Raw genomic sequence first — 21,811 nt, forward strand, 5'->3', positions numbered from 1 at the left:
CCCAAGCCACGTACACCCTTCCACTCCCTCCAGGGCCGGGACCCTCCTAGGAGAGAGCCTTTTTCTCCCGCAGTCAAAGCCCGTGTTTCTGGAAGTGTAAGGCAGGTACATCTCATAACCTAGGGAGCTTGGTTTTTTTTGTTGTTGTTTTTAACAGATTCCTGCCTGCCTGGGCCTACATATCACATTCTTGTGGGTGGGGCACAGGTATCCAAGTGCTCAATATGCAGCCTGGGTACTTTGGTGACCTATTATTCTGAGTGCTTGAAGATATGTAATAGACTTTACCCCCATTCCCTCCCAACGCTCCCACAGTTGGCACTCCACCTCCCTTTCCCTTCAATAAAGCCAGACAAAGCAGGGTTTTTTTTTTTTTTTTTTTTTTTTTTTTGTAAAACTTTCTTTTATTAAAAGAACAAGTGCTGTATACGAACTGCCCTTCGTACAAATAACATCCGTTATACAAAGATACAAGATCCGGGTTATGCACAATTCCAGGCTTGGAGGTGGCAGCGGGGGGCATTGCCTTTTGGGCTGAGGATATAAAGGTTTTAGAAAGAATGAAAAAGGAGCCCTGGGTTTGCAAACTGTGGCTTCCCCTCCCTGCTCCCCTAGGAAGGTCTGCTACATTGAGACAGGCTGGGATGGAAAAGGGTGGGGGTAGGATTCAGGGTTTGGGTCTCCAGTCCTGCCACCTAAGTCCCAAGTTGGGCTAGAGGAAGCAAAGGAAAACGAAGGCACCCCACAGTCCCCAACTTTTCAGTAGATCAAGTCGAAGTGGTAGGGAGCTAGACACTTTTAATCTCATTGATGTGATCAGGGTCTTGGGCCCCACCTTCTTCCAGATTTCTAATTGAAGTGACTTTAATCCCTCCAGGCACCTCTTCCCAGGAAAATAAGTTGGGATAAAGGAGAATTGGAAACAAGCTGCCTACCCCTAACTCTAGCCCACCACACACCAAGGAAGATGCTGGAAGCTGGCACAGGGGAGCCTATGCTTTTAAAAGCTTGTCTGCATTTCCAGTTTGGGAAAGGGAAGTGTGGAGGTTACCCTTTCTCAGAGCTGGCCCCTGGCTCTGGCTCCCCTAACTTGTCCAGTACTTCCCTACAACTCAGTACAGGAATGGCAGAGGTACACTCATCAGCCTCAAGGTAAGGGTACATAGAGGCAGCAGTAGACCCTGGGGCCTGGGGAAAAACTCACACACAGGAAAAACTTAAAACAACAACAACAACAACAACAACAACAAAAACCTTTAAAGTGTCATTGTCAATAGAGAGGATCCATCAGCTCTGAGCTAAGACAGTCAGCGCTACATAGATATTCTCCCACCCTGGGCACAGCCCCGCACTTATACCACACGTCACACACAGTGACAAACAGAGAGCCACGTGAAGGCGGTGCAGTGGGGAGGGAGAGTGGAGGACCAGGAGGCCAGGGTCCTGAGGGCTGGTCCTGGCTCTGCCTGAGCCCCTGCCCCTCCTAGGGTTGGAGGTATCACCTGTGAAGTGAGGAGCTGGCTAAATGACCCCAAAGTCACGTCCGTTCAAGCTGTGACACTCATGCACCCATTGTGACCTCAAGGCCAGACAGTGGCTCTGCAAACACACCCCACTCATACCTCTGAGGGTGATGACGTAGAAGCTCCACTCTCATGCATTTTCGAACTCTACTTCCACCCTGCAAACCACATCCTTTCCCTCCCCTAGACAGAGACCTACAAATCTGCATCCCTTCCCACTCCCCATCCAAATTTGTCCTGGAAAAAGAGACTGAGGCTGGAGAGGAGGGTGAGGTCGGTACAGCCATCCCTCCACAGTGGGACCCCGCTCCTTCTTGAAGATCTCCAGACCTTTCCTATTATAAAGCTCCCTAAAAGATAGAACTGTACTACCTCTCTCGGCCCCTACCTCCACCCCAAATCGAAGGATACCACCAATCCATACCCAGCCTAGGTCTCATCTTCAAATTTAACCTGGCTACCTGCTGCTGCACCCCAGCCCGGGGAAAGTTGGAAAACACAGACTCTTGGAGATGAGAACCCCAGATTCTCGGGTGCTAGGAGTGGGAGGTCTTGGTTCCAGTGCACTAAATCATTTGGACCTCTCACTCTCCACCACAGCAGCCTTGGGCTGAGTGGATTACTTCACATGCCATCCAGAACAGAAGCTGACTTTAGCTCTAAGTGGGTGGGCCTTGGGCAAGGGTGTGGGTGTGAATGCACAACTCTTCTAAGAATCTCTGAAGGTTATTTTTCTTTTCAGTGGTTTGGGGGCAGGGAGTTAGAGAGCTTAATAGATGAAGATGAATAAAATGCTGAATTCTATAATTTCTAACTGATATTTAGCATTAATAAAAAGTGAGTATTTCTGAGGTCATCACAACTGCCTCCCCCCTCCCCCCAAGCCCTTGCAAGTGCCTAAGAAATTGCCTCTGAAGGATTCCCACCCACCCCCCTCCATCATTAGCTCCCTAACATCTTACAAAGTCTTAACAGGAATATTAATATTATTTTCAGTATCAGAAAAAAACCAGTTGAGCAGCACAGGCAAAAATATATCTGCACTACGTTTCTGTCATTGCCAAAAATATACACATCTTCTTTTCTTTATTAAAAAAAAAAACAACAACAACAAAAACCCAAACAGAAACACACACACAAAAAATCCACACATGCAAAGAGACTGACAAGACATGAGCATCAGGGAAAGCTGGATATGCCTTCTCCTGGCTCCAACCCCAGTGCAACTGAAACACAGACACAGGCTTCAACCTTGCCCCTCTCCTGGCTGTCCCACCCGGCCTCTCTGCCTTTGCCACCAAAGGCTCTGGGCAGGTGAGGACTCTTTAAGGTGAGAATTTAAGTACTGCCCACTACAACCCGGGGGAAACAGCTGGTAGGCAAAAGGACAGTTGTTAGGTCAGCTTAAGCTTAAGTCTCCCCTGGTTGGTGGGGGTCGGGGGTAGGGTTCTGCAGCGGGCGAGCTAATTCTGGGAGGGGGGAGGTCTTCAATAAAGAAAGTGGCACTTTACCCGCCCCCATGCCTTGTCCCCCAATCCCTGGGGCTCCCCTTGTGCCAGGGAAGCAGGATCGACTATCAGTGGGGGAAGGGGAGCTGTGAGGGGTCACTGAGACCATGTAGGGTCCGGGGGAAGGAAGGCAGGATATTACCCTGATTCAAAGCCCTCAGCCCCCAGTTACTCTCCAATATTGGAGTACCGTTCTGGTTTTTGTTAACCATTCATGCCCCAGAAAGGGACCAAAGTTGGTGAGGTGGGGAGGGTGCAAACAAGAGCTGGGAGCTCCCCGCGCCCCCCATGAGCGCTACTCTTATCCCTGCCCTCAGCTGCCCCAGGTCCAGGGAGAGACAGGTAGACAGACACACAAGCGCACACATGCACACATGCTCTCTGAGTCAGGCAGCTCCATCTCCCCACCCTCGGCACTCCTAAATCCAATAGTGCAAACAAGGGACAGGGAACCCAGGGAGCTGGGCCTCCTCCCCCTGGCCTCCCCCAACCCATCATTGCTCTGCCCCCCAGAGGCGGGGAGGCTTGGGCCAAGTTTGAGGCCATCGTGCCCCTTCCTCAGCCCCCTTGTCTGTGGGCTTTTACAAGCTCAGCTTGTGACCCTTTTGGGGGGGCAGGGGAAGCGGACTGCTAGAAATTATCCAAGGGATCCCTCCTGCCATCTGCTCAGGCTGGGAAGAAACTGCAGGTACAGTAGGGCCACCTCTTCTTCCATCACAGATTTCTGCAAAGGGGCAGGCCCAGGGCCTATCCCCCACTTCTTCCCACTCAAGTGCTGATCCATTTTATGTGGCGGGTACAACCAACCCCCCCACTTATGCCATGGCCCACTTTACTCTCTGGGAGACCTCAAAACATTTGCTGAGAATAGGGGCTTCTAGGCGGATTTAGAGCCTGTCTTCCCTCTGAGCCCCTCACAAAGGATTAGTGCAGAGGGGGAAGAGGGCCAGATGGAAGGAGCTCCCTTCTCTGTCTCAGTCCTCAGCACCAGATGTGCTCCACACTCCCCAGGTCTCAGCATGTGCTCTGGGCTGGGGCTCTCCAGTGTCTGGGTGCAGGTGCCTGCTCCAGGCTAGGACCCTTCAGGCCAGGACTGCCCCCTCCACTTACGGCGGGCGGGGCGGGGGTCAGGAGGGCTGTGGGTAGATTTAGCCTTTTTCCTGGTTGGCTGAGGCTCCTTTGTCAGCAGTCTGGAAAGAAAGAAGGGAAGCTGGGGGTTTGGAAGGTGACTGGTTCCAACACCTAGTTGAGAACATCTAAGTCAAGAAAGCTATTGTAGGGTACAGCAAGGGAGCCCAGCTGAAGCTCCTGGCCTTGCCTCTAGTGGGTGTGCACCAGGGTCAACCTGTTGAGGGGGGAGTTGCCCTGCGCCAGGGTACCTGGCTAAGTAGGCATGTGCCAGCCAAGGTCATCATCCTGGGCTCGGGCTGTATGTCCTCGGAGGGAGGTGGGAGGGACTTTTTGGAAATGGCCCACCCAGAGCATTATCCTTTTCTAATTGGTCCACTCAGAGAATAAACAGCCTTTTCTAATTGTTTTTCTTACTATTAGTCCATGCTCAGAGTGTATTCTTGGATCTGCAGGAGGGTACCTATGTGCCAGCAGAGGCCCTGGAAACTGAAGCAGGGTGCTTTGCTGACCTACGGGTCATCTTCTTTCTCCTAATGATGATGCATCTAACGATGTACCTTCTGATGCTGCACCTCTGCCCATCCCAGAGAAGGAAGACAGGACAGCGCTGGACACCTCACTTACCGCTCCTTTGGGGCCACTGCCACTGCCGTCCGCCCCCGACAGGCTGAGGAAGGGGTTGGTCTGGGCAGTCAGGACTGGAGGGCCTCCTGCTGCTGCTACTGCTGCAGCCGCAGCTGCTGCGGCCATGAGACTTGTGTTGTTGCTGAGAGAGGGAGCCACCAGGGCTCCGGTGGGCAGCAGGGGTGGGGCAGATGCTGTGGGCAGCAGGCCAGGAGTGCCCGCGGACAGCAGTGGGGTGGAGCTTCCTGCCAGCAGGCTGGCCATGGGCAGCTGGGAGCCCCCAGCCATCTGTAGCCGCTGCAGCTCCCGCTTCTGCTGGATCTGCTGGATCATCTGGTAGACAACGGTCTGGTGTTCCTGCAAGTAGGCCAGTCTGTTCATCAGCCAGTGGTCCCTGAGACCAGCTTGCCCTGCTTGGCCTGGACTCCGTCCCATCACAGTGGACCCATGAGGCAAGAGACCTGGGATATAGTCAAGGTTCTCTTGTCTCTAAGTCCCCATTCTGGGTCTCAGTCTCCCCTCTGGACAACTAAGTGATTACATACCATCAGCGTTTGTCCGCTGGGGCACTACTGGCCAAGTACAGGGTGTTTAACAGCCCTGGCCCCACCCCCCTCACTAAATCAGTTCCTCAGTCTCTATGACAACCACAAATGCCTCAAGGGGTGGTATGACCCCAAGTTGAGAGATACTAATCTAGGTCAATAGTTTTCCACTCCCTCTCGTTTTTTTTTTTTTTTCCCCTTTAAGATTAATTTATTTTTGCTTTGAGTAGGCAAAGCATTTTCAGTGTTCCAAAAACCAAAACAGAGTATCAAGTTTACCTTAGGAAATCTTACTCCAACCCCTGTTCCCATCTGGCCCTGATAGATAACCAGTTGAACTGGTTTCTTGTATCTCTTTCTGATGCTTCTTTATATGAAAATAATTTTGTTTTTTTCTATTTTTCCAACTCCCTCCTTTTTGAAGGGCACACAGATCCTTTTCTCCAAAGGAAATGTTAGCCAACCCAACATACAAGACAGACCAAAAAGGTTGAGGGGGTGTCACCTGCTCAGCCACCTCTCCACACAGACCCTGAAGATCCTTGAGGCTGGGATTGGAAATGCTCAGAAACTGAGGACTGAGGACTCACCACCCTCTAGACTTGCTTTCAGGATGTGGTGGGGCCACTACAGCATCCTTTCCTCAATGCCTAGGGGGCCCTGAGAGCAACCCTTTTCCCTTTGTCCCATAGGGGATGCTCTATAAGAGCCCAACCCCACTATCGCAGGTATAACCTCAGCCCAGCCTGGGGCAGCCCTCCCTCCCCAGGCTGGCCCAGACCCCCTGAGATGTGCCCTCCTAGCAGAACTAGGGATGGGAGGTGGCCTAGGAAGGGAGGGCATTACCGGGGTCAGTTGTGGGGAGGCAAGAAGCTGCTGGAGCTGGTGGAGCTGCTGCTCTTGCTGCTGCAGGAGGTGTCTCTGCTGCTCCGTTAGGCTGAGGCAGGGGTACAAAACACAGACCATGGGAAGAGACAGGGAAACAATCCTCCCCAGCCTCCCACAAGTTCCCAGACTCCCTCAGACCCAGGTGGAGAGAGGCAAGGATGTGCGATTTGAGAGAACTAAAGAGAAACAGACTGAGTTCAAAGAGTATAATGGGAGGGAGACAAGTTAGATGGAAAAACTTTCCCAGAAGGAAAACCTAGATTGGGGTACAAGAAATAAAAAGACAATTTGTCCCTGGAAAGTTGCCATCCAGAGGGCACTTACATCTAGGGAGTACCTGGGGCCAAGAGGTGACTAGATTCTATACCCTGTAAGACCGGAGGATGTTTTTCCTTTTGGGGTCTGTGGGTGTTTGGGGGGAGTCCCTCCCAGAGCCGGCCTCCCCATTCCCTTCCCCAGGCTGAGCTCTCCCTCACCTGTTTAGACAACCTGGCAGCTGCAGCGTGGGGGCCCCGCCAGCCTGGCTCAAGCCCGCAGGGTTGGGGGCAGCAGCCCCATTCAACCCCCCCAGGAGCCCATTGAGGGGCAGGGCCCCGCTGCCCGCCAGTCCCCCCAACAGCCCCTCAGCCATGGGCATAGCCCCCAGCCCTGCTGCCCCGGGTGCCCGGCCCAGCCCGTTCTGTGGCTGAGGCGGGAGTGGGGCAGGGGCCCCAGGCAGGGACAGGGGCAGAGTAGCAGGGCTCTGCTGGAGCAGGGGCAGCGGTGGGGGCGTGCTGTGGAAGGACAGCGACGAGCTGCTGCGGCTGGGGCAGCCTGAGTGTGGGTCCTGGGGAGGGAGGGGGAAGGGAGGGGTCAGAAGGGCAGGGGGCCAGCATGACCTTTCTGGCCCCCAGCCCAATACCCATCAGCATTCTTACAGAACACAGCCACCCCCAACTTACCCCCAGGCAGAGCCGCCCAGGAGGAAGAAGGAAGGTTTAGGGATTAAGGCTAAGAATCCAAATCATCTTCACAAATCATGTTTATAGACCACTTCCTGGGAGCCCAGCACTCCTTACATCCTTGCTTAATACTGAACATCAATGATAGTAGTGAGCACCTAGTAAACCAGACTCCAGGGGTCAATGCTTGACCTGCATTATCTCCTTATTCTCACTTTATAGATGAAGTCATTGATCCTTGATCCTTAGACAGGTTAAGTAACTCTGCAGACAGCCAGAGTGAAAGGTTCAGGTTCAAATCCTATGTCTACAATGGCTCGAGTGGTTTTCTGCCTTAGTTAAATTACTCAACATGGAAGTAACAGTAGTACCTATTTCATAAGTATCTATTCCATAGCGAAGACTAAACAAACCAATGCTTTAAAAATCTTAGCACAGAACATGACGAAGGGCAAGTGTGCAATTAATGTTAGTTATGGCAGACAGTTAGTAAATGGCAGAGAGAATAAGAAACTAGTTTGTTTGATTTCAGTAATAACCACAACATAACAATAGCAACTGCTACCCCAACCACCACCAATTATACAGGAATTCTTTTGTATGAGGCACTGTAATAAACCCTTCACAAATACTTCCCTAACCGTCTTATGTCTACAAGAGAATCTCACCCCCATTCTTCCTCACAGCCTCAAATTATTTCAATCTTAGCACTTTTTCTGGTTTGTAATTATTGTTTTCTTGGAGCCTATCTTCAAGAGGACTGTGTCCATTTTGCTCACTGATTACTTAGCCAGTGCCTGGCACTAAGTAGACACCTTATAATTACTTATCTAATGAAGAAATGAATGGATCAGTCAACCTATTGCTCAATCACTTCATTGTCCAGCCGCCAAGAGCTGCAGGGTGGAGGTGGGACCAGGAGAACCTTGCGGCCTCCCATCTCCTGCTCATCCCCAGTGCCCCTCCCCGTGGTGCCCACCTCGGAAGACGTGGATAACGAGTTGTCCAGGCCAAGACTATTCTTCCCCGGGGGGCTCTTGCTGGTGCTCAAGGAATCGCTGCTGCCGGCTGAGGGAGGAGGATCAGAGGAGGAGGAGGATCAGAGAAGATCAGGCGCTGAGGTCGAGGCTAGTTCCTACAGTTCTGCAGCGGCCTCCACTCCTGGGCTGGGTGGGATCCCCTTACCTTGGGGAGGCAGGCCATAAGGCCCAGGGACAGGGCCATTGGCGGCAGGCAAGACAGCAGGCAAGGCGGGGAAGGGTACAGAGAGCTGCACGTTGAGAATTTGCAACCGCTCCTTCTTGGCCGTCAGGCTCAGGATTTGCTCCTGAAGCCGCTGGTTTTCCTTCTGCAACGCGTGCAGCGCCTTCAGCATCTCCACGACTGCAGAGAAAGGGGAGAGAGCGCCGGAGCACTAAGGGCTGAGGGCGGGGCCAGAGGACCGGAGGCGGGGCTTGGAGGGGCGGGGCATGGCGGAGGACACCAAATGAGACCTAGAAGGCTCCGGCTTGAGGAGGATTCAGGTGAGTTGGGGGAGGCAGGACCCGGGAAACCTGAGGTGTGAGGACCAGGGGCGGGGCCTAAGGCTCGGTTCGAGGCCTTGTGATTGCGAGGGAAGGGGCAGTTAGAAGTTCGGGCTTAGTAAGGTATGAGACAGGAGGCTGTGAGGGCCAAATAGGGGTACAGAGGGGGAGGGGCCAGAAGCAGGGCCTTATCAAGGGTTAAAGGTGAGGCTGAGGTTGGCAAGAGTTAAGGCTGGGGCCGGGCCGAGAAGCAGAACCTTAAAGACTTTTGGGGATCTCGGGGAGAAGGGTGATTGAGTCTGGGGGTCCTAGGGCACATCTTCCAGCCCTGCACCACCCCGCCTCACTGTTGACGCCGGCCTCGCCGTCGCCCTGCTTCTCTAGCAGCTGCTCCATGTTAGTCGTTCCTGGGGCCGCTGGGTCTAACTGGCTGCCCCCGCAGGGTGCGGGCGTTGTTTGGTCGAAGAGTGCGGGGAGGCTACTGATGGGGGACCTGGGGTCAGAAGGGAACACAGGGCTCAGGCTTATTTCATACCCCAACTAGAGTCTCTCCTTCTTCCTCCTCCCCCCTCAGGGACTCCAGTCATCCCCTTTTGGACCCCACCCTCTCCCAGGGGCTCCCGATTCTCCATCCTTCCTCCCCCAGTGTCCCTCCAGCCCCGCTCCCAGCTCCTCCCCCAAGTGGCTGCCCCCTCCCTCACATGGAAGACAGACTCTCCTGGGGGGAGGTCCCCCGACACCGGAAGCTGCAGTCCTCCAGGTCTGGCTCTTGGAAGGAGAAGGAGGGTAGGGGTCAGCGGGGGAGGGGTGCGGTCGGCCTCACGGTGCCCGCCTGGGAAGTGGGTGCGGGATCTGGGACCTTACCATATACCCCTTAGCCCCAGGATCTCCCAACCCCAGTCTGGCAATTATAGCTCCTAAGGCGCTAGGAGCCCTGGCTTGGAAACCCGCCCCGCCCCGCCCCGCCCCCGGGAGGTAAAGCCATGGATCTGGTCTCTTTCCCTTTCTCTAGGCAGAAAGCCTCTGGCTGCCTGGCTACTTTCAGATGCACCTCCCAATTTCTTTCCAGGAAGCTTCAGTTACAGAAATTTGGGATCCATACAGTACTTGGTTGAATTTGGACCTGATACTTGCTCTGTGAACTTGGGCTTGAAACTAACCTCTGAAGTGATTGTTACAAGAATTAAAATAAACTAATAATGAAGTGTTAAGCTGCATGCAGCAATCCCTCAATAATTGTAGCTATTATAATATTTTGTATGACTTTCTATAAACTCACAGGTTAGCTGGCCAAACCTTTGGTTGGGCCACAGAACTCCGATTTGGGTTTGAGGGGGGAAAAAAGTTACTCTACTCTTTAACTCTGGAATCAAATTCGGCCCCTTTAAGGCCTACTAAAACAAGCGGCCAGGAGGTAGACCACGCCCCCTAGCCGGCCAGGTGGTGTCTCTGCACCAATCAGCTCTCTGGGACTGGGCTGACTCTCCAGGGAGAGGGTGGAGTGCTTGTGACCCGCCCCTTTAACATTCAAATACCCGGAGAGCTGGTGGCCCAGCAGGTGGGATCTCTCTGCTGATCCCAAGGGCTCTAACAGGCCAGCGGGGAGCTATGCTGCGGGTGGTTAAGAGAATTGGGCTTGAAGTCAGAGGACCAGAATTTGAGCTCTGGCTCTGCCTTTCCCTATTTCAACTGCTTTGAACATTAATCTCTGCTTTTCTTCTGTGAAATGGAGCAGTAGCAATTCTTTCCTGTCCTGCCCCAACAGCTCACTAGGTTTTAATGTGAAAGTGTACCCTGGTTTGTTGTATGTGGATTTTTTTTTTTTTTGCAGGGTGGGCAATGACCAGAGGGAGGGGGCAGCCAGAAAGCCTTCCCATCCATTTTGGGGTGACATGCAAGTGATGGGTGCCCCTTAGGCCTTTGGGAAGAAAGGGGAATGGGTTCAGAGACTCACATACCTGTGTGGCTGCTCTCAGCTTGGGTGAGGAGGGGGTTAACGACACCCATGGGGGTTCCAAAGATGTGGGTAGAAGGGAGGCTAAAGGTGGAGCCAGCCAGAGAAAACACCTGAGGGAAAGTAGGTAGAGTCTAGCCTGGTGGTTATTCTTGGATCTAGGGCACAACTGTGTGTACCAGGTGGAGGGGACCAGGTGTGCTTGGGAGGAGAAAGGACCAGAGAGAGGGAGAAGTTCTGGTGGTGATCAAGCCCAATCTCTCAAGTTCTCATGGAGGGTCGGGGTCCTTGGCAGCCTGTCCCCCACCTGCCCAGGGATGGAGGAGCCCAGGAGTAAGGCCTCACCTGAGTGGTGGAGATAGAAGCAGAGGAGGAGGGGAGGGTGCTGGTGAATGGGGAGCGGCTGAGGCGGGGCAAGGCAGAGGTCCCCGGGGGCCCCAGCAGGCTGGAGGAGAGGGGTGTGCTGCAAACAGCCCGCAGCATTCCGCCACCATGGGAGATGGGGTCCTTATTACTGGTATAGATGCCTATAGGCACAAGAAGGACACAGAGGGAAGCATATAGTCACCAGTCCCCCAAGTCCCTCCTCTGTCAGGTGGCTGGGGCAGCCCCTCCCCAAGGAGAATGCTCACCCTGGATCTGGCCACACACACCAGTCTAACCTTCTTGCACAGATGTCCCTTCTTGCCTGGGTGACATCTGCTTGACATGACTGCTTATAAGACTGCCCTGCCAGGCCTGGGGAATTCCAGTCTTTTCCAATATCCCAACCAAACTTTTCTAAGTCAAACCAACAATCTAACGCAATATCTCTCACTACAACTATGCAGAAGACAGGTAGCAGAGGAGGTGTCTTGAAGGTGACTGTCACCTCCATTCTTTGTCCTTAGGAGCAGTTTCTATCACATTTCCTTTTAAATGCATGTTTATGCCTCTGTCCCATCACTAAGCTGGCAGGACCCTGAGTTGCCCTCCATCCCCAAGGGTCACTAACCTGCCCCTAGCAGGGGGGACTCCAAGCTCAGGCTGGGCAGGCTCCCAGAAGGCCCAAAGGCGCGAGAGGCCAGACCACCCAGGCCGGAGCTGACCAGGGAACCTCCGGAGAAGGGTGAGGCAGCAGTGGCGGTAAAGCCAGCCAGCTGGGCACCAGGCAGGGAGGAAACAGCTGGGCCCCCAGTGCCCTCTTTGTTCCGGCTGCCCTTGGGACGGCCTGGCCCGTGTCGGCTCTTCTTGCTGGCTTTGTGCTTCTTCTCCTTCAGGCCTGTCTCAGAGGTCTCCTCGGCAGGCGCAGAGGCAGCGCTCAGTGTGGGCATCCGCTTGTGGGTGCCTGCTGAGGCTCCAGACCCCGAGACGTGGGGAGACTTATAGTCCCCAGGGGATGGGGCCCGGGCCCGTCCAGAGCTGGAGGTGGTGGTGGAAAAGCGCATGATGGGCCCAAAGCCAGAGAAGACCACCTTCTGCTCAAAGAGGTCAGCTTTGGGGGGCTCAGGGGCTGAGGGAGAGGGGGGTGCTGAAGGAGTGGGGGCTGTGGGCTTGGAGTACTTGTCCTCCTCTGGCTGCTCCAGCTTGGGGAAGGCAGAGAAGTCAGGGGAGCTCTGCAGGGATGAAACTGCACAGAGGGAAAATAGAATTACACCTGGACCCCAGATCCCTCACTCCCTCCCACTCCCAACATGCACTAGTGGGAGAGCTCTGGTCAGGGGATAGGGATGCTTGGTTTCCTGTCTTAGCTCTGTCACCGTCTCTGTGTCCTGGGATGAGTGACTCCCCACCCTCCCAAGCTTTCCTGCCTATGATAAAGTAGGAGGAGAGGAAAGTTCCATCTCAAGAGGGAAAGGTTGAGGGGAGGGTTTGGAGAACAGTAACTTGGTGGTGATCTCTCACATTTAACCCGAATCAATTTAGGAAGCAAATGAGATGCAAATTAATATGCAAAGGCCCTTGCTAGAAAAGCTCAGGGCCAAAGGCTGTCCCACTCCCAGCCTCCTCCAGGAGGCTCACCTGCCCACACTCACCTGCAGGCTGGAAGGGCCCCCCAGAGGAGGAGGAAGAGGAGGAGGAAGAAGAGGAGGCGGAGGTGAAACTGTTCACACCTTTCCCACTGCTCAGCTTCTTCCCCTTGTGACTCAGGCTATGGCTGGAAGACTTTTTCCCCTTCGAGTCCCTGCTGCTCTCAGAGGTCTCCTGAGTGCTGGCCTCATGGTGGGAGGAGGAGGAAGCCGAGGAGGAGACCTGAGGAGGGAGGGAAGAGAGAGGAAGGTTGAAGCCAGCAGCCTGGGTTTGGGCTCACCCCCTCTTGGAAGTCCTGGGAGCACATGGAACCTGGGGCTCTACAGGGAGAGTTCAGAATTAGCTTCAGGAAGGACTTCTGGGCAAGGAGATGGTGGGGTGGGTAGCTGTGGAACTCCTGGGTATGAGGAAAGGGGAGCGCTCTGAACCTAAGAAGCTGTCCATCCTTCACCTCAGGCAGAGGAGAGATGAAAATGTCCTAGAGTCTGTACTGATGTACTCATCTGTTCATTCTTTCATTTAAGAAATACTTAGAGGGGGCTCTCTAGTCATCCCCACTCCCTCCCTGCTCACCCCGAGCTGTAGCCACTTGGCTGACACCCATTCCCTGGCTACTCTGTGCCCTTCCTAGATGACGTGAGCTTGCTTCCTTGAAAACTTCTCATAAACTTCTTCAAAATCCAGCTTGGAAGTCCCCTCTTTCATGAAGTCACCCTAAGACACCAAGAGTGGAACAAGTCACTCTGTACTCTTATTTCCAGGGCACCATGAACCCGAATCAGCCAAGTCAACAGTTGCCACACTACTGAAATATACTATCCCCATGTCTGAGGGCGGCAGGGTGGGGGTTAGAGGAGCATGGGCTCTGGGGTTGGGCAGGTTGGGCCATGAGCCTGGCAGGCTCTGCCATTTACTGCTGTGTTATAGTGCATGGTCTCTCAACCTTGCTGAGCTTCAGTGTCCTCACAGGGCTAATTACGCCCATTTGGAGAGTTACAAGGAGCAAAATGTCAGATACATAGTGTGTGGTCAATAATGATGATGATTCTGATGGCTGTGACTGCTATTAATATACTGCAGAACCAATGTCTGTGGTGGTTAGGAGTATAAGCCTTCAAGCCAGACTGCCTGGGTGCAAACCTTCACTCTAGCACTTACCAGCTGTACGCTTTTGGGCAAATAATCTCTCTGCCTCAGTTTCTTCATTTATTAAATAATGTTAATGAAACACCTACTTCACTGGACTATTTTGAGGATTAAATGAACTAATCCCTATGCACCACTTCTATCCTCCTGTTCAAGAAGAGAGCCTGGCATGTGGTGAGTCAGGGCTTCTTATCACTGCCAGGGATGGCGCTTTTTCTTCTGGTGGAAACTAGGTATTTAGTAAACATTTGCTAAACCAACAAATGCCAGAGGGAGGGTGGATGGGGAAATGAGAGCCACCACGCACTGCCCTCCCTGGGCAGAGCCCTTGTCCCTCTTCCTCTTTGTTCTTTTAAACAGCTGGAGTTCTGAAGGGAGCCAGATGTGGTTCTAAGAGCAAGGGAGGAGAGAGGCTAGGGGGAGGGGTAGCTGAAATGCTGGGGTGGGTAGAGGGGGAAGGGCAGAATGTTCTAAAATGTCCAAGGGGACACCCAGTCACTGGGAGAACTCCCAGATCTCTGGCCCTCTTTCCACCTGTCTGCAGGCCCCAGAAAAAGGTCAGAGGACAGAGATGACTAGCTTTTCCAGGTGAGTCCTGGAAAGCAGGGCGGGGAAAGGATTACTGTAACAGTTGCCACAGCAACATCACCCTGGAAACCTGATACCTGAGCCTCCTGTTAAGATGCCCAGAGCTCTGCCAACCTTCTGAGGCACTGGAGGTGAATGGGGCAATAATGGCAACAGGAGGAAGCAGTTTCTCCAGGCCCTTGTTCTTCCCTGGGAAGGGCTGGATGGAAGGAGAGGCAGAGAGGGCTGCTCTGGCTTGGATTAGTGACTCCCTGGCCTTGGCAGGGCATGCCAGTTGCTCATCCATATGTTGTCAATTTCTGGAGACAAGCCTGACAGACACATCATGCCCCTACTGGGAAGGTGGGATGAGTCGGGGGTTCAGGGTGTTGTCAGGAGCCTACCCACCATGCTACCATGGGCTACACTTTCAGCCCCAACAACCTGCATGGAGTAGGATTTTGGTTAAGCAACAGGCTCTGGTGTCTTTCTGATGCAGGGGAGGGGTGAGAAGGAAGGGTCTTCTCTACCTCTCTGGGAATGGGCCCCAGAAGCTTGGAGAACCAGCCTGAGTACTGTACCCGCAGACAAGAGCTCAGTGCTGAGGCCCTATGTCTGGATAAAGGCAGATGTGAACATTTGGGAGCCAGCAGGCAGGGCGGTACCCTACCCCATCCCTGCCCTCCTGGTTGGTCAGTGATTGGTGGGCCTGAGGAGCACAGGCCCTCCTAGGCTAGAAGAGAGGAGCAGAGGAGGCTGAAGTGGGGAGCAGAGGCATATTAACCCTGAAGCTGAGGGGGTACCCAGGTCCCTGGCTCACCCTGACCCCTCACACCTTGCCTTCCTCCCGCTGCTGGGTGTAGGTGGGCAGCAGTACCTTGTCAGCAGTGGGGACCATGGGTGGGGTAAGGATGCTGGGGGGTGACTCAGGCCGCTTCTTGTGCTTCTGTTTAAGGCGTTCCTTGTCCTTTCGACTCTGGGGAAGAAAAAGTGACCAGATATTGGTGTTGGGGGGCATTTGGGGTAAAGGTAAACATGACATGTTCACATGGGGAGAGGACCCCTCTCAGAGATAGACTTTGTGGCCATCATCTCCACTAAGGAGGGACTGGGGGACTTTGGCTGGATAGGAGTGGGTCAGGCAGGTTCCTCTGAGAGCCAACAGCCCCTCCCCCTCATCCTCCCTGCCTGCTAAAAATAGCCTGTCCCATTATCACACCAATGACACAGAGCACCACACACGTGAGTATGCACCTGCAAGGGTGTCCACCCGGGACACAGAGCTGTGCAGAGGGACGGGAGCCAGGCACACTGTGACATGTAGCATGAAGGGATGCAGGCATGTACACTTATGAATCGGGCTGACATAAGGCTAGACTGTGGAGATGTGTGCAAACATGCAGGGCCATGTGTTGGGGGCTTTGAGGACACTGTCTTTTCATGGGGAGGACACTGGAGGAACCAAGTAACACAAAGAGCCCCAGGGAAGTCAGGCCCTCACCTCACTCTCTCTGACCCTCACATATTACTTCCTCAGCTCCCTCCCAGCCCTCAGTGGCCTATGAGAAAAGAAGGGGGCACGCCCCAAGGCCTTGGGTACACCTTGTGGTGGCTTCTTGAAAGAGGTGTGCGTGGAGGGGGGGTGTGGGCAGGACAACAGGAGGGAGAAGATTTTTACCTTCTTCTGGCCCCTCTCATGGTGGGAAGGGTGCTTCTCCTGTTGGGTGGATGGCGAGGCTGACCGACTTCTCCGGCCAGTGATGAAGCCACTGCCACCTCCCCCTGTGCCGCTGCCTCCTCCTCCTCCTGCTCCTCCACCTCCCCCACTGGTGTGCCGAGAAGTCTTCTGGGAAAGAGAATTGAGAAGAACTGCCTGCCAAACTCTCCTCTCATTAGCTTAGGGAAAGGTTCCTGAAGGTCAAGTGATCCTGGGGGCCTGCCCTGCCTGTCACTAAGAGGACATTGAGTCTTTAACAATGCTCTGGGTAGTCCCCAGAGCTTCCTTAGCTGGCCTGTCCACTGCACAGATTTGGCAACTGAGGCCCAGAAGATCCAGGGGTGTTTCGGTTGCAGCAAGGCATGCTGGAGGTAGGTCCTTACTCTCCACCCACCTCTTTCCATGGTGCTCTCTTGGCCCATTTTAGGCAGCCTGAGCCATGGCTCACCTCTGCCTCCTTCCCTAAGGTAGAGAACGTGTGGAGGACCCTTGTGGGAGCCCCTGCTCCCCTGTACTCCACACCCCATCCTCCCCTCCAGACACTTTGCTCCAGCCATCAGCCCTTCTCCCTTGTTTCTGGCCAAAAGGACCTACTACCCTTAAGAAGGAGGAAGTGAACATCCACAACAAAAACCCAAATGACCCATGTGCTCTTGAGCTGCCTCTCCTCCCAGCCAGGATCTGCTCCCTCCTTCTCTTTACTGCTAATGGACTCCCCACTGCCCGGTCTGATGGCTTCGCCTGTCCCAGACTTGCAGCTGCTCCCTCTAAGGTCACCCACTACCTTCCAATTGCCAAACCCAAGGACTAATTTCAGATCTTGTGTGACCCAATCGCCCCCTAGCAGTGGGCACCGTTCCTATCCTGCTGACTCTCTCCTTCATGGTTCCCTTCACACCGTGGCCCACCTTACCCTGGTGGGTACCTGGGGATTCTAGCCCCAGCCTTATACACCTGGGGCCGGTACTACCGCCCTGCCTGTGGGGTTGGGGGGAGAGGTCTGACAGCCACCAGACCTAAACAATCCCACTTGGCACCTCCTATAAACCAAACCAAGTTCCCTACCTTGTCCTAAGTCATCATCCAATCCTGAAACCAAGGTGACCATATGATTTATGATCCAAACCAGGTCACAGTTGAAAGTGAAAGGGGATAACTATTAATAATTACACCAGGCACAAACTGGGACTGTCTGGGGTAGAGCAGGACAGAAGCCTGCTGCACCCCTGTTCACAGCACCCCAAGGTGCTCAAGCCCCATCCACTCAGCATCGGGACCCTGCATCCTATATGCCACCCTCAATCCCTCCCTCTCAGCCACCCCCACACATGGGCAAGTCTATCTAGAAATGGCTCTAGAGTTCAGCTTCATCCCTCCATCCCCCGCTTCTCGCAGCTGTCTACCAGCCACCAGCCTCAGCTCTTCGGATCCAGCTTCATAGCGCCTGCCCGAGTAATCTTCCTAAAAAACAAATCTGATCATGTTACCCTCCCGCTTACAAGCAGCCTTACGAGCCTTTGGCACTGGAGTGAGGTCCAAGCTAAGTTCCCAGTCAGGCCACAGCCTACCTCTCCAGGATACCCCACAGCTTCTGGAACATGCAGCTCTTTCCACTAACATGACAATATCCTTCTCAATCCTCTCCTTGGTCCCTGAAGCCTGGACAGAAGTGAGCCCAATTCTAGCCCAGTTTGAGCTTTTCTGCCTCATCTCCTGTCTTGTCCCCACCAAGCACCCTGTTCTCTACTTGCAAAATTCTCTTCCTCCTCTCAGGACTTGGCCCATGCCAGTACCTCTGCCTGGGATTCCTTTCTTTCTGTCTTTGCTTGGCAGGCTCCTGAGGAGCTTTCAAATCAGATTGTGTTTTGAATCCTATATACTCTGTGAGATAAGTTATATAACCTCGGTGGGCCTTACTATATTTATCTGTAAGATGAAAAAATACAGTACACCTAGTTCTTAGGGTTCTTGGGAAGATCGCACAAAATAACAAAGGTAAAGGGCTTAGTACAGAGGGGGCACGGTCGTCCATGCTCCACACATGTTGGCTCTTCTTGTTACTCTTTCCATCAGCTTCTATGCTACCTTTCTTAAAGCCTCTCAGACTCTGACAGAGAAGGTCTGAGCTCTGCTTTCTTGAGATGGACTGCTTGGTTCAGTTCTGATTCACATTTCTCAGGCTGTACTTCAATTTATTCTTCATCCAGTGAAGAGCTACTCAATGGTAGAGCCTGGGTTCCTTCCATCTCTGTCCTCTCAGCACCAGGCACCAGCCTGGCCCAGAGCCCATGCCCTCTAAGCCATGGCTGACTGACCTACTCATGCCCTAGCCGATGAGACTCACCATCTTGCTGAAGTGGTATTTGCAGTAGCCGCAGTACTTGACATTGTCGACCTCCAGCACTTCTTCCTCACACAGCAAGCCTGCCATTTGGGCACTAACCAAGAGAGGCTAAACTGAGAAGGGTGTGGCCACAAACCAGATCAGACTCCTCCCTTTTCTCCTCTCCGACCCTGGCTGGGGCAAAGCCAAGACCATCCAAGGAAAGCACTGCTATGATCGCCACAGATAGCAGCTAGGATGAACTCATTTGGCTGTCATCCATGGCAAACATCAGAGGGGGTTGGTACAGCTAGCCTGGAATCCCAGAGAACCCTAGAGGGGGAAGTGTGGAGGCAGGCAGGGGTCTTACCAGGTGACATGGAAAGCTTGTCGACATCCATGGCGGTTACAGGTCATGCAGGCTCCCGAGGCTGCCTTGCTCTCCCGGCCCTGCTCCTCGCAGATGTAACAGGTCTGCAGGACACAGAGCAATCGTCTCCTCCTCCCTTCTACCTAAGGGACCCTTCAATTCCATTCTCTCTCCATGATCCTAGGTCACTGCTATCCAATAGAACTTTCTGTGATGATGGAAATGTTCTATACTGCACTGTCTGATATAGTAGCCATGAACCACAGGGGCTACTGAGCCCTTGAAATGTGGCTGAGGAAATGGATTTTAAATAATACTTAATTTACATAGCCATATGTGGTGAGTGGCCACCATAACGAATAGCACAGTCCTTGGATGGTGAGCCCTAAAAGGCCAGGGACCATGTTTACCTTGCTCACTGATGAGCCTAGTCTCATCTCTGGCCTTCTGCCTGGAACCTGAAACCCTATGCTCAAGACTGGCTCCTTCTCAATCCCCAGGTCTTAGCCTAAATGTCTCTTTCCTTGACCACTTTATTTAAAGGAAGCCCCCCATGAGGTATTCTTTATCTCAATATCTCGTTTTCTTCACAGTACTCACCGTAAACTGTACTTTATTTGCTTGTTTATTAATAGAGCCTTCTCACACAACAGTGTGAGTTCCATGGAGAAGGTAGCACATCTCTCTTGATCAATACTGAACACCAGGTTCCTGGTGGTACCTTGCCCCAGATTTGGCACATAGTAGGCACTCAGTAAAATGTGTTCAGTGCATGAACAAACAAACTTCTTGCTAAAGGTCTACCCTCTGGCAGTACTTGAATTCCAAAACATGAGCATGTGTCTGTCAGTCAGTACTCTCTTCCTGAGTTCCTTGAAAGTGTTGGCTGGACACAAATTACACTGGATGAAGAGAAAGGTGGAGGGACCCAGCTAGGGAGGGGGCTAGTATGGGCACAGCAGGGGCCGCTGACCTTGTTGAAGCGATCATGAGGCACATACTGCAGCACGATGGGCTCCATGGTGAGCACGTTGGCAAACTGCACCTCAGGGATGTAGAGGGCACACACCACATGGGCCCAACCTGGGGCAGTGTGGGGCCGGCCTCAGCTGCGATGGCAAGCCTGAGACCCTGACCCCTCACAGCCCCACTGCAGACAGTCCCCTCCTCCATGGCCTTCCCATCAATTCCAGTGCCAGCTAGGAAAGGGAAATAGCCCTCCACCCCACTCCTGAACTTCCCAGACCCTGCTCAGGGGCCTTGCTGACCTCAACAGATGAGCTCTGGAGCTCAGGGACCCCTCACCTCCATTGTCAGTCCTCTTCAATGCCCCGTCTTTGTGTGGGCACAGCTCACACCTCTGCCAATGCAAGGGGGCACAGGGATTGAGGGGGCCTTTCCAAAGGGGGGTGGGGGATCTGCTGAGCTGGCCACCCCCAGAACATTCAAAGGGCCCCAGGAGGAAATGATAAGTTGTCAATGGGGGAATGGGTGGGGGAATAGAGGAAACAAGATGGGCCATGAGTTGGTAATTGTTGAAGATGGGTGATGGGGACATCAGGTTCATTACAGTATTCTACTTTTGTACAGGTTGGAAACTTCATAATAAAAAGTTCAAACAAGCAAACAAAAGTAAAAGGCCCTGTGCCTGAGGTGGGGCAGAGGGAGGGATGAGCTGAGGAAGAGATGGGGTTGGTGATAGGTATGCATGAAACAGGAAGTTCTGTGTGACAGACAGTCCCACCCTAGCCTCACAGTGCCTTAGCTTAACTAGGGGAAATGCTCAGGTGTACGGGTGGGAGGGGGGAGGGGAGCCTCAAACTCACCACCCTGGCTGCTCGCTCCTGAGATTCACATTTCCGGCAGAACCAGGGTCCTGTTGGCACCTGGACGATGCCATAGCAAGCTGGGGGTCGGGGAGGAGAGTCACAGGAGCAAATCTGTCAGCAGTGGCTTTTCCCAGAGTAACTGGGGGTGGGGGTGTGTGACTCTAAAGGACTAGAGCCAGTTCCAGCAGGAGGGGCTGCTTCCCTGCCTGGGGGTTACTCATTAGCCAGTAGGACCACAAAGAATGCCCAACAGCACACAGCCAACCTTCAAGAACTCCAAACAGAGGTGGGAAGTCTGAGTCCTTGACCTTAAACTCTAGAAGATTCTCCCCCATGCCCTTTCTGGACCTGTTTCCCAGCTCCTGCCATAGATCACCGGGAATGGAGAAAACCAGAGGGACAACATTTACAATAGTCAAACACGTTTTTGTTGTTATTGGGGGGGCATTTCTTAAAGGCACAGTAGCGAAGAGGCAGAGAAGCTGGGGGTCCAGGGACTTTATCTTCTGCTTCTAACTATACTAGGTACAGGTCTAAGGTCAAGGCTGAGGGCAGGTGCACTGCAGGTAACCGATAGCAGAGTGGCGGGAAGAGCCTACAGCGACAGCATTAAGGGCTATCCCAGGAAGGGGGTGGGCACAGCTGGCTGTGCCAAGCAGGTGGGAGATGCCAGCCTGCGCCCTCAGCAAGATTCCTCAAGGAGTTAACTCCCGAACCATGTGCTGCTGGGGGAAACTCCAAACCTCCCTCTTCTCGATTCTGGCCCCCGGTACAACCTCTCTTCTATCCGTACTCCTTCCCGGAGGATTTTAGGAGTCCCCTCTCCCCTGGGACCCTTCTCCTCCCTTCCCAATTCCGCTCCTCCCAGTATCCGGAAGCGGGAGGGGGAATGACTCCCCCTTGACCTCTCCCTCCCGGAGCCCGGACCAAAATAACCGGTCAGGAGGGGGACGCCTCGAAGGTAAACATTCCCCGACACTGGCGGTGTGGTGCGCGGAGAGTACACTCATTGCCCCCTAGACTGTCCCCAAACTCCCTCAACTTGGGGTGGGGGGCGCGGGACTGGAACAATAGGCAAGAAAACAATGCCTGACCCGGTCCTCCAGGACTGGAAGCGGGGAGACCCCCAACGCCTCCCTTTCCTTCAGGTGGGGTGGGGGAGGGGCGCCCAAGCCCAGAGAGGTCTCCGGAGGGCGCGGCCCCCCGGCGCCC

The 21,811-nt window shown here is 53.6% G+C and overlaps 1 protein-coding gene and 1 long non-coding RNA gene across 8 annotated transcripts in view; one reads left to right on the forward strand and one right to left on the reverse strand.

Annotated features, from left to right (window-relative positions):
• Positions 1–1,208: 1,208 nt before the first annotated feature.
• Positions 1,209–21,795, reverse strand: MLLT6 (MLLT6, PHD finger containing). 7 transcript variants are annotated; one of them, XM_023525545.1, is made up of 19 exons: positions 20,597–21,795; positions 20,076–20,130; positions 19,744–19,853; positions 18,771–18,874; positions 18,422–18,515; positions 16,039–16,203; positions 15,238–15,336; positions 12,653–12,869; positions 11,632–12,246; positions 10,983–11,164; positions 10,642–10,750; positions 9,385–9,451; positions 9,031–9,176; positions 8,346–8,543; positions 8,140–8,228; positions 6,696–7,045; positions 6,178–6,268; positions 4,787–5,143; positions 1,209–4,221 (listed from the first exon to the last, which is right to left on the reverse strand). In XM_023525545.1, the coding sequence occupies exons 3-19, from the start codon at positions 19,789–19,791 to the stop codon at positions 4,180–4,182; spliced, it is 2,973 nt and encodes a 990-aa protein (XP_023381313.1). In that variant the 5' UTR covers positions 19,792–19,853; positions 20,076–20,130; positions 20,597–21,795; the 3' UTR covers positions 1,209–4,179. The 7 variants fall into 7 exon arrangements, with proteins under 7 accessions (XP_023381313.1, XP_011382617.1, XP_023381314.1 ...); XM_011384315.2 differs by having other exon boundaries at positions 16,039–16,206; XM_023525546.1 differs by lacking the exon at positions 6,696–7,045 and having other exon boundaries at positions 4,787–5,247; positions 16,039–16,206.
• LOC111733460 overlaps positions 21,477–21,811 on the forward strand; it is a 2,706-nt gene continuing 2,371 nt past the window's right edge. Inside the window, exon 1 of the long non-coding RNA XR_002778004.1 lies at positions 21,477–21,560. This is a non-coding gene — a long non-coding RNA (uncharacterized LOC111733460). The remainder of the gene's footprint in view (positions 21,561–21,811) is intronic.

Source organism: Pteropus vampyrus, unplaced genomic scaffold (genome assembly GCF_000151845.1).
Source record: "Pteropus vampyrus isolate Shadow unplaced genomic scaffold, Pvam_2.0 Scaffold570, whole genome shotgun sequence".
Taxonomy (NCBI): Eukaryota; Metazoa; Chordata; class Mammalia; order Chiroptera; family Pteropodidae; genus Pteropus; species Pteropus vampyrus.

What these genes read in the sequence shown, in the direction of transcription:
- MLLT6 (XM_011384315.2), bottom strand. Translation starts at nt 19,791, where the DNA reads ATGGAGCCCATCGTGCTGCAGTATGTGCCTCATGATCGCTTCAACAAG. An exon ending in TTATGGCCTGCCTCCCCAAG is followed by an intron (nt 8,229 to 8,345) that starts GTAAGGGGATCC and finishes CTCCTCCCTCAG; the next exon opens with CCGGCAGCAGCGATTCCTTG. An exon ending in CCTCCCCACAACTGACCCCG is followed by an intron (nt 5,144 to 6,177) that starts GTAATGCCCTCC and finishes GCCTACTTGCAG; the next exon opens with GAACACCAGACCGTTGTCTA.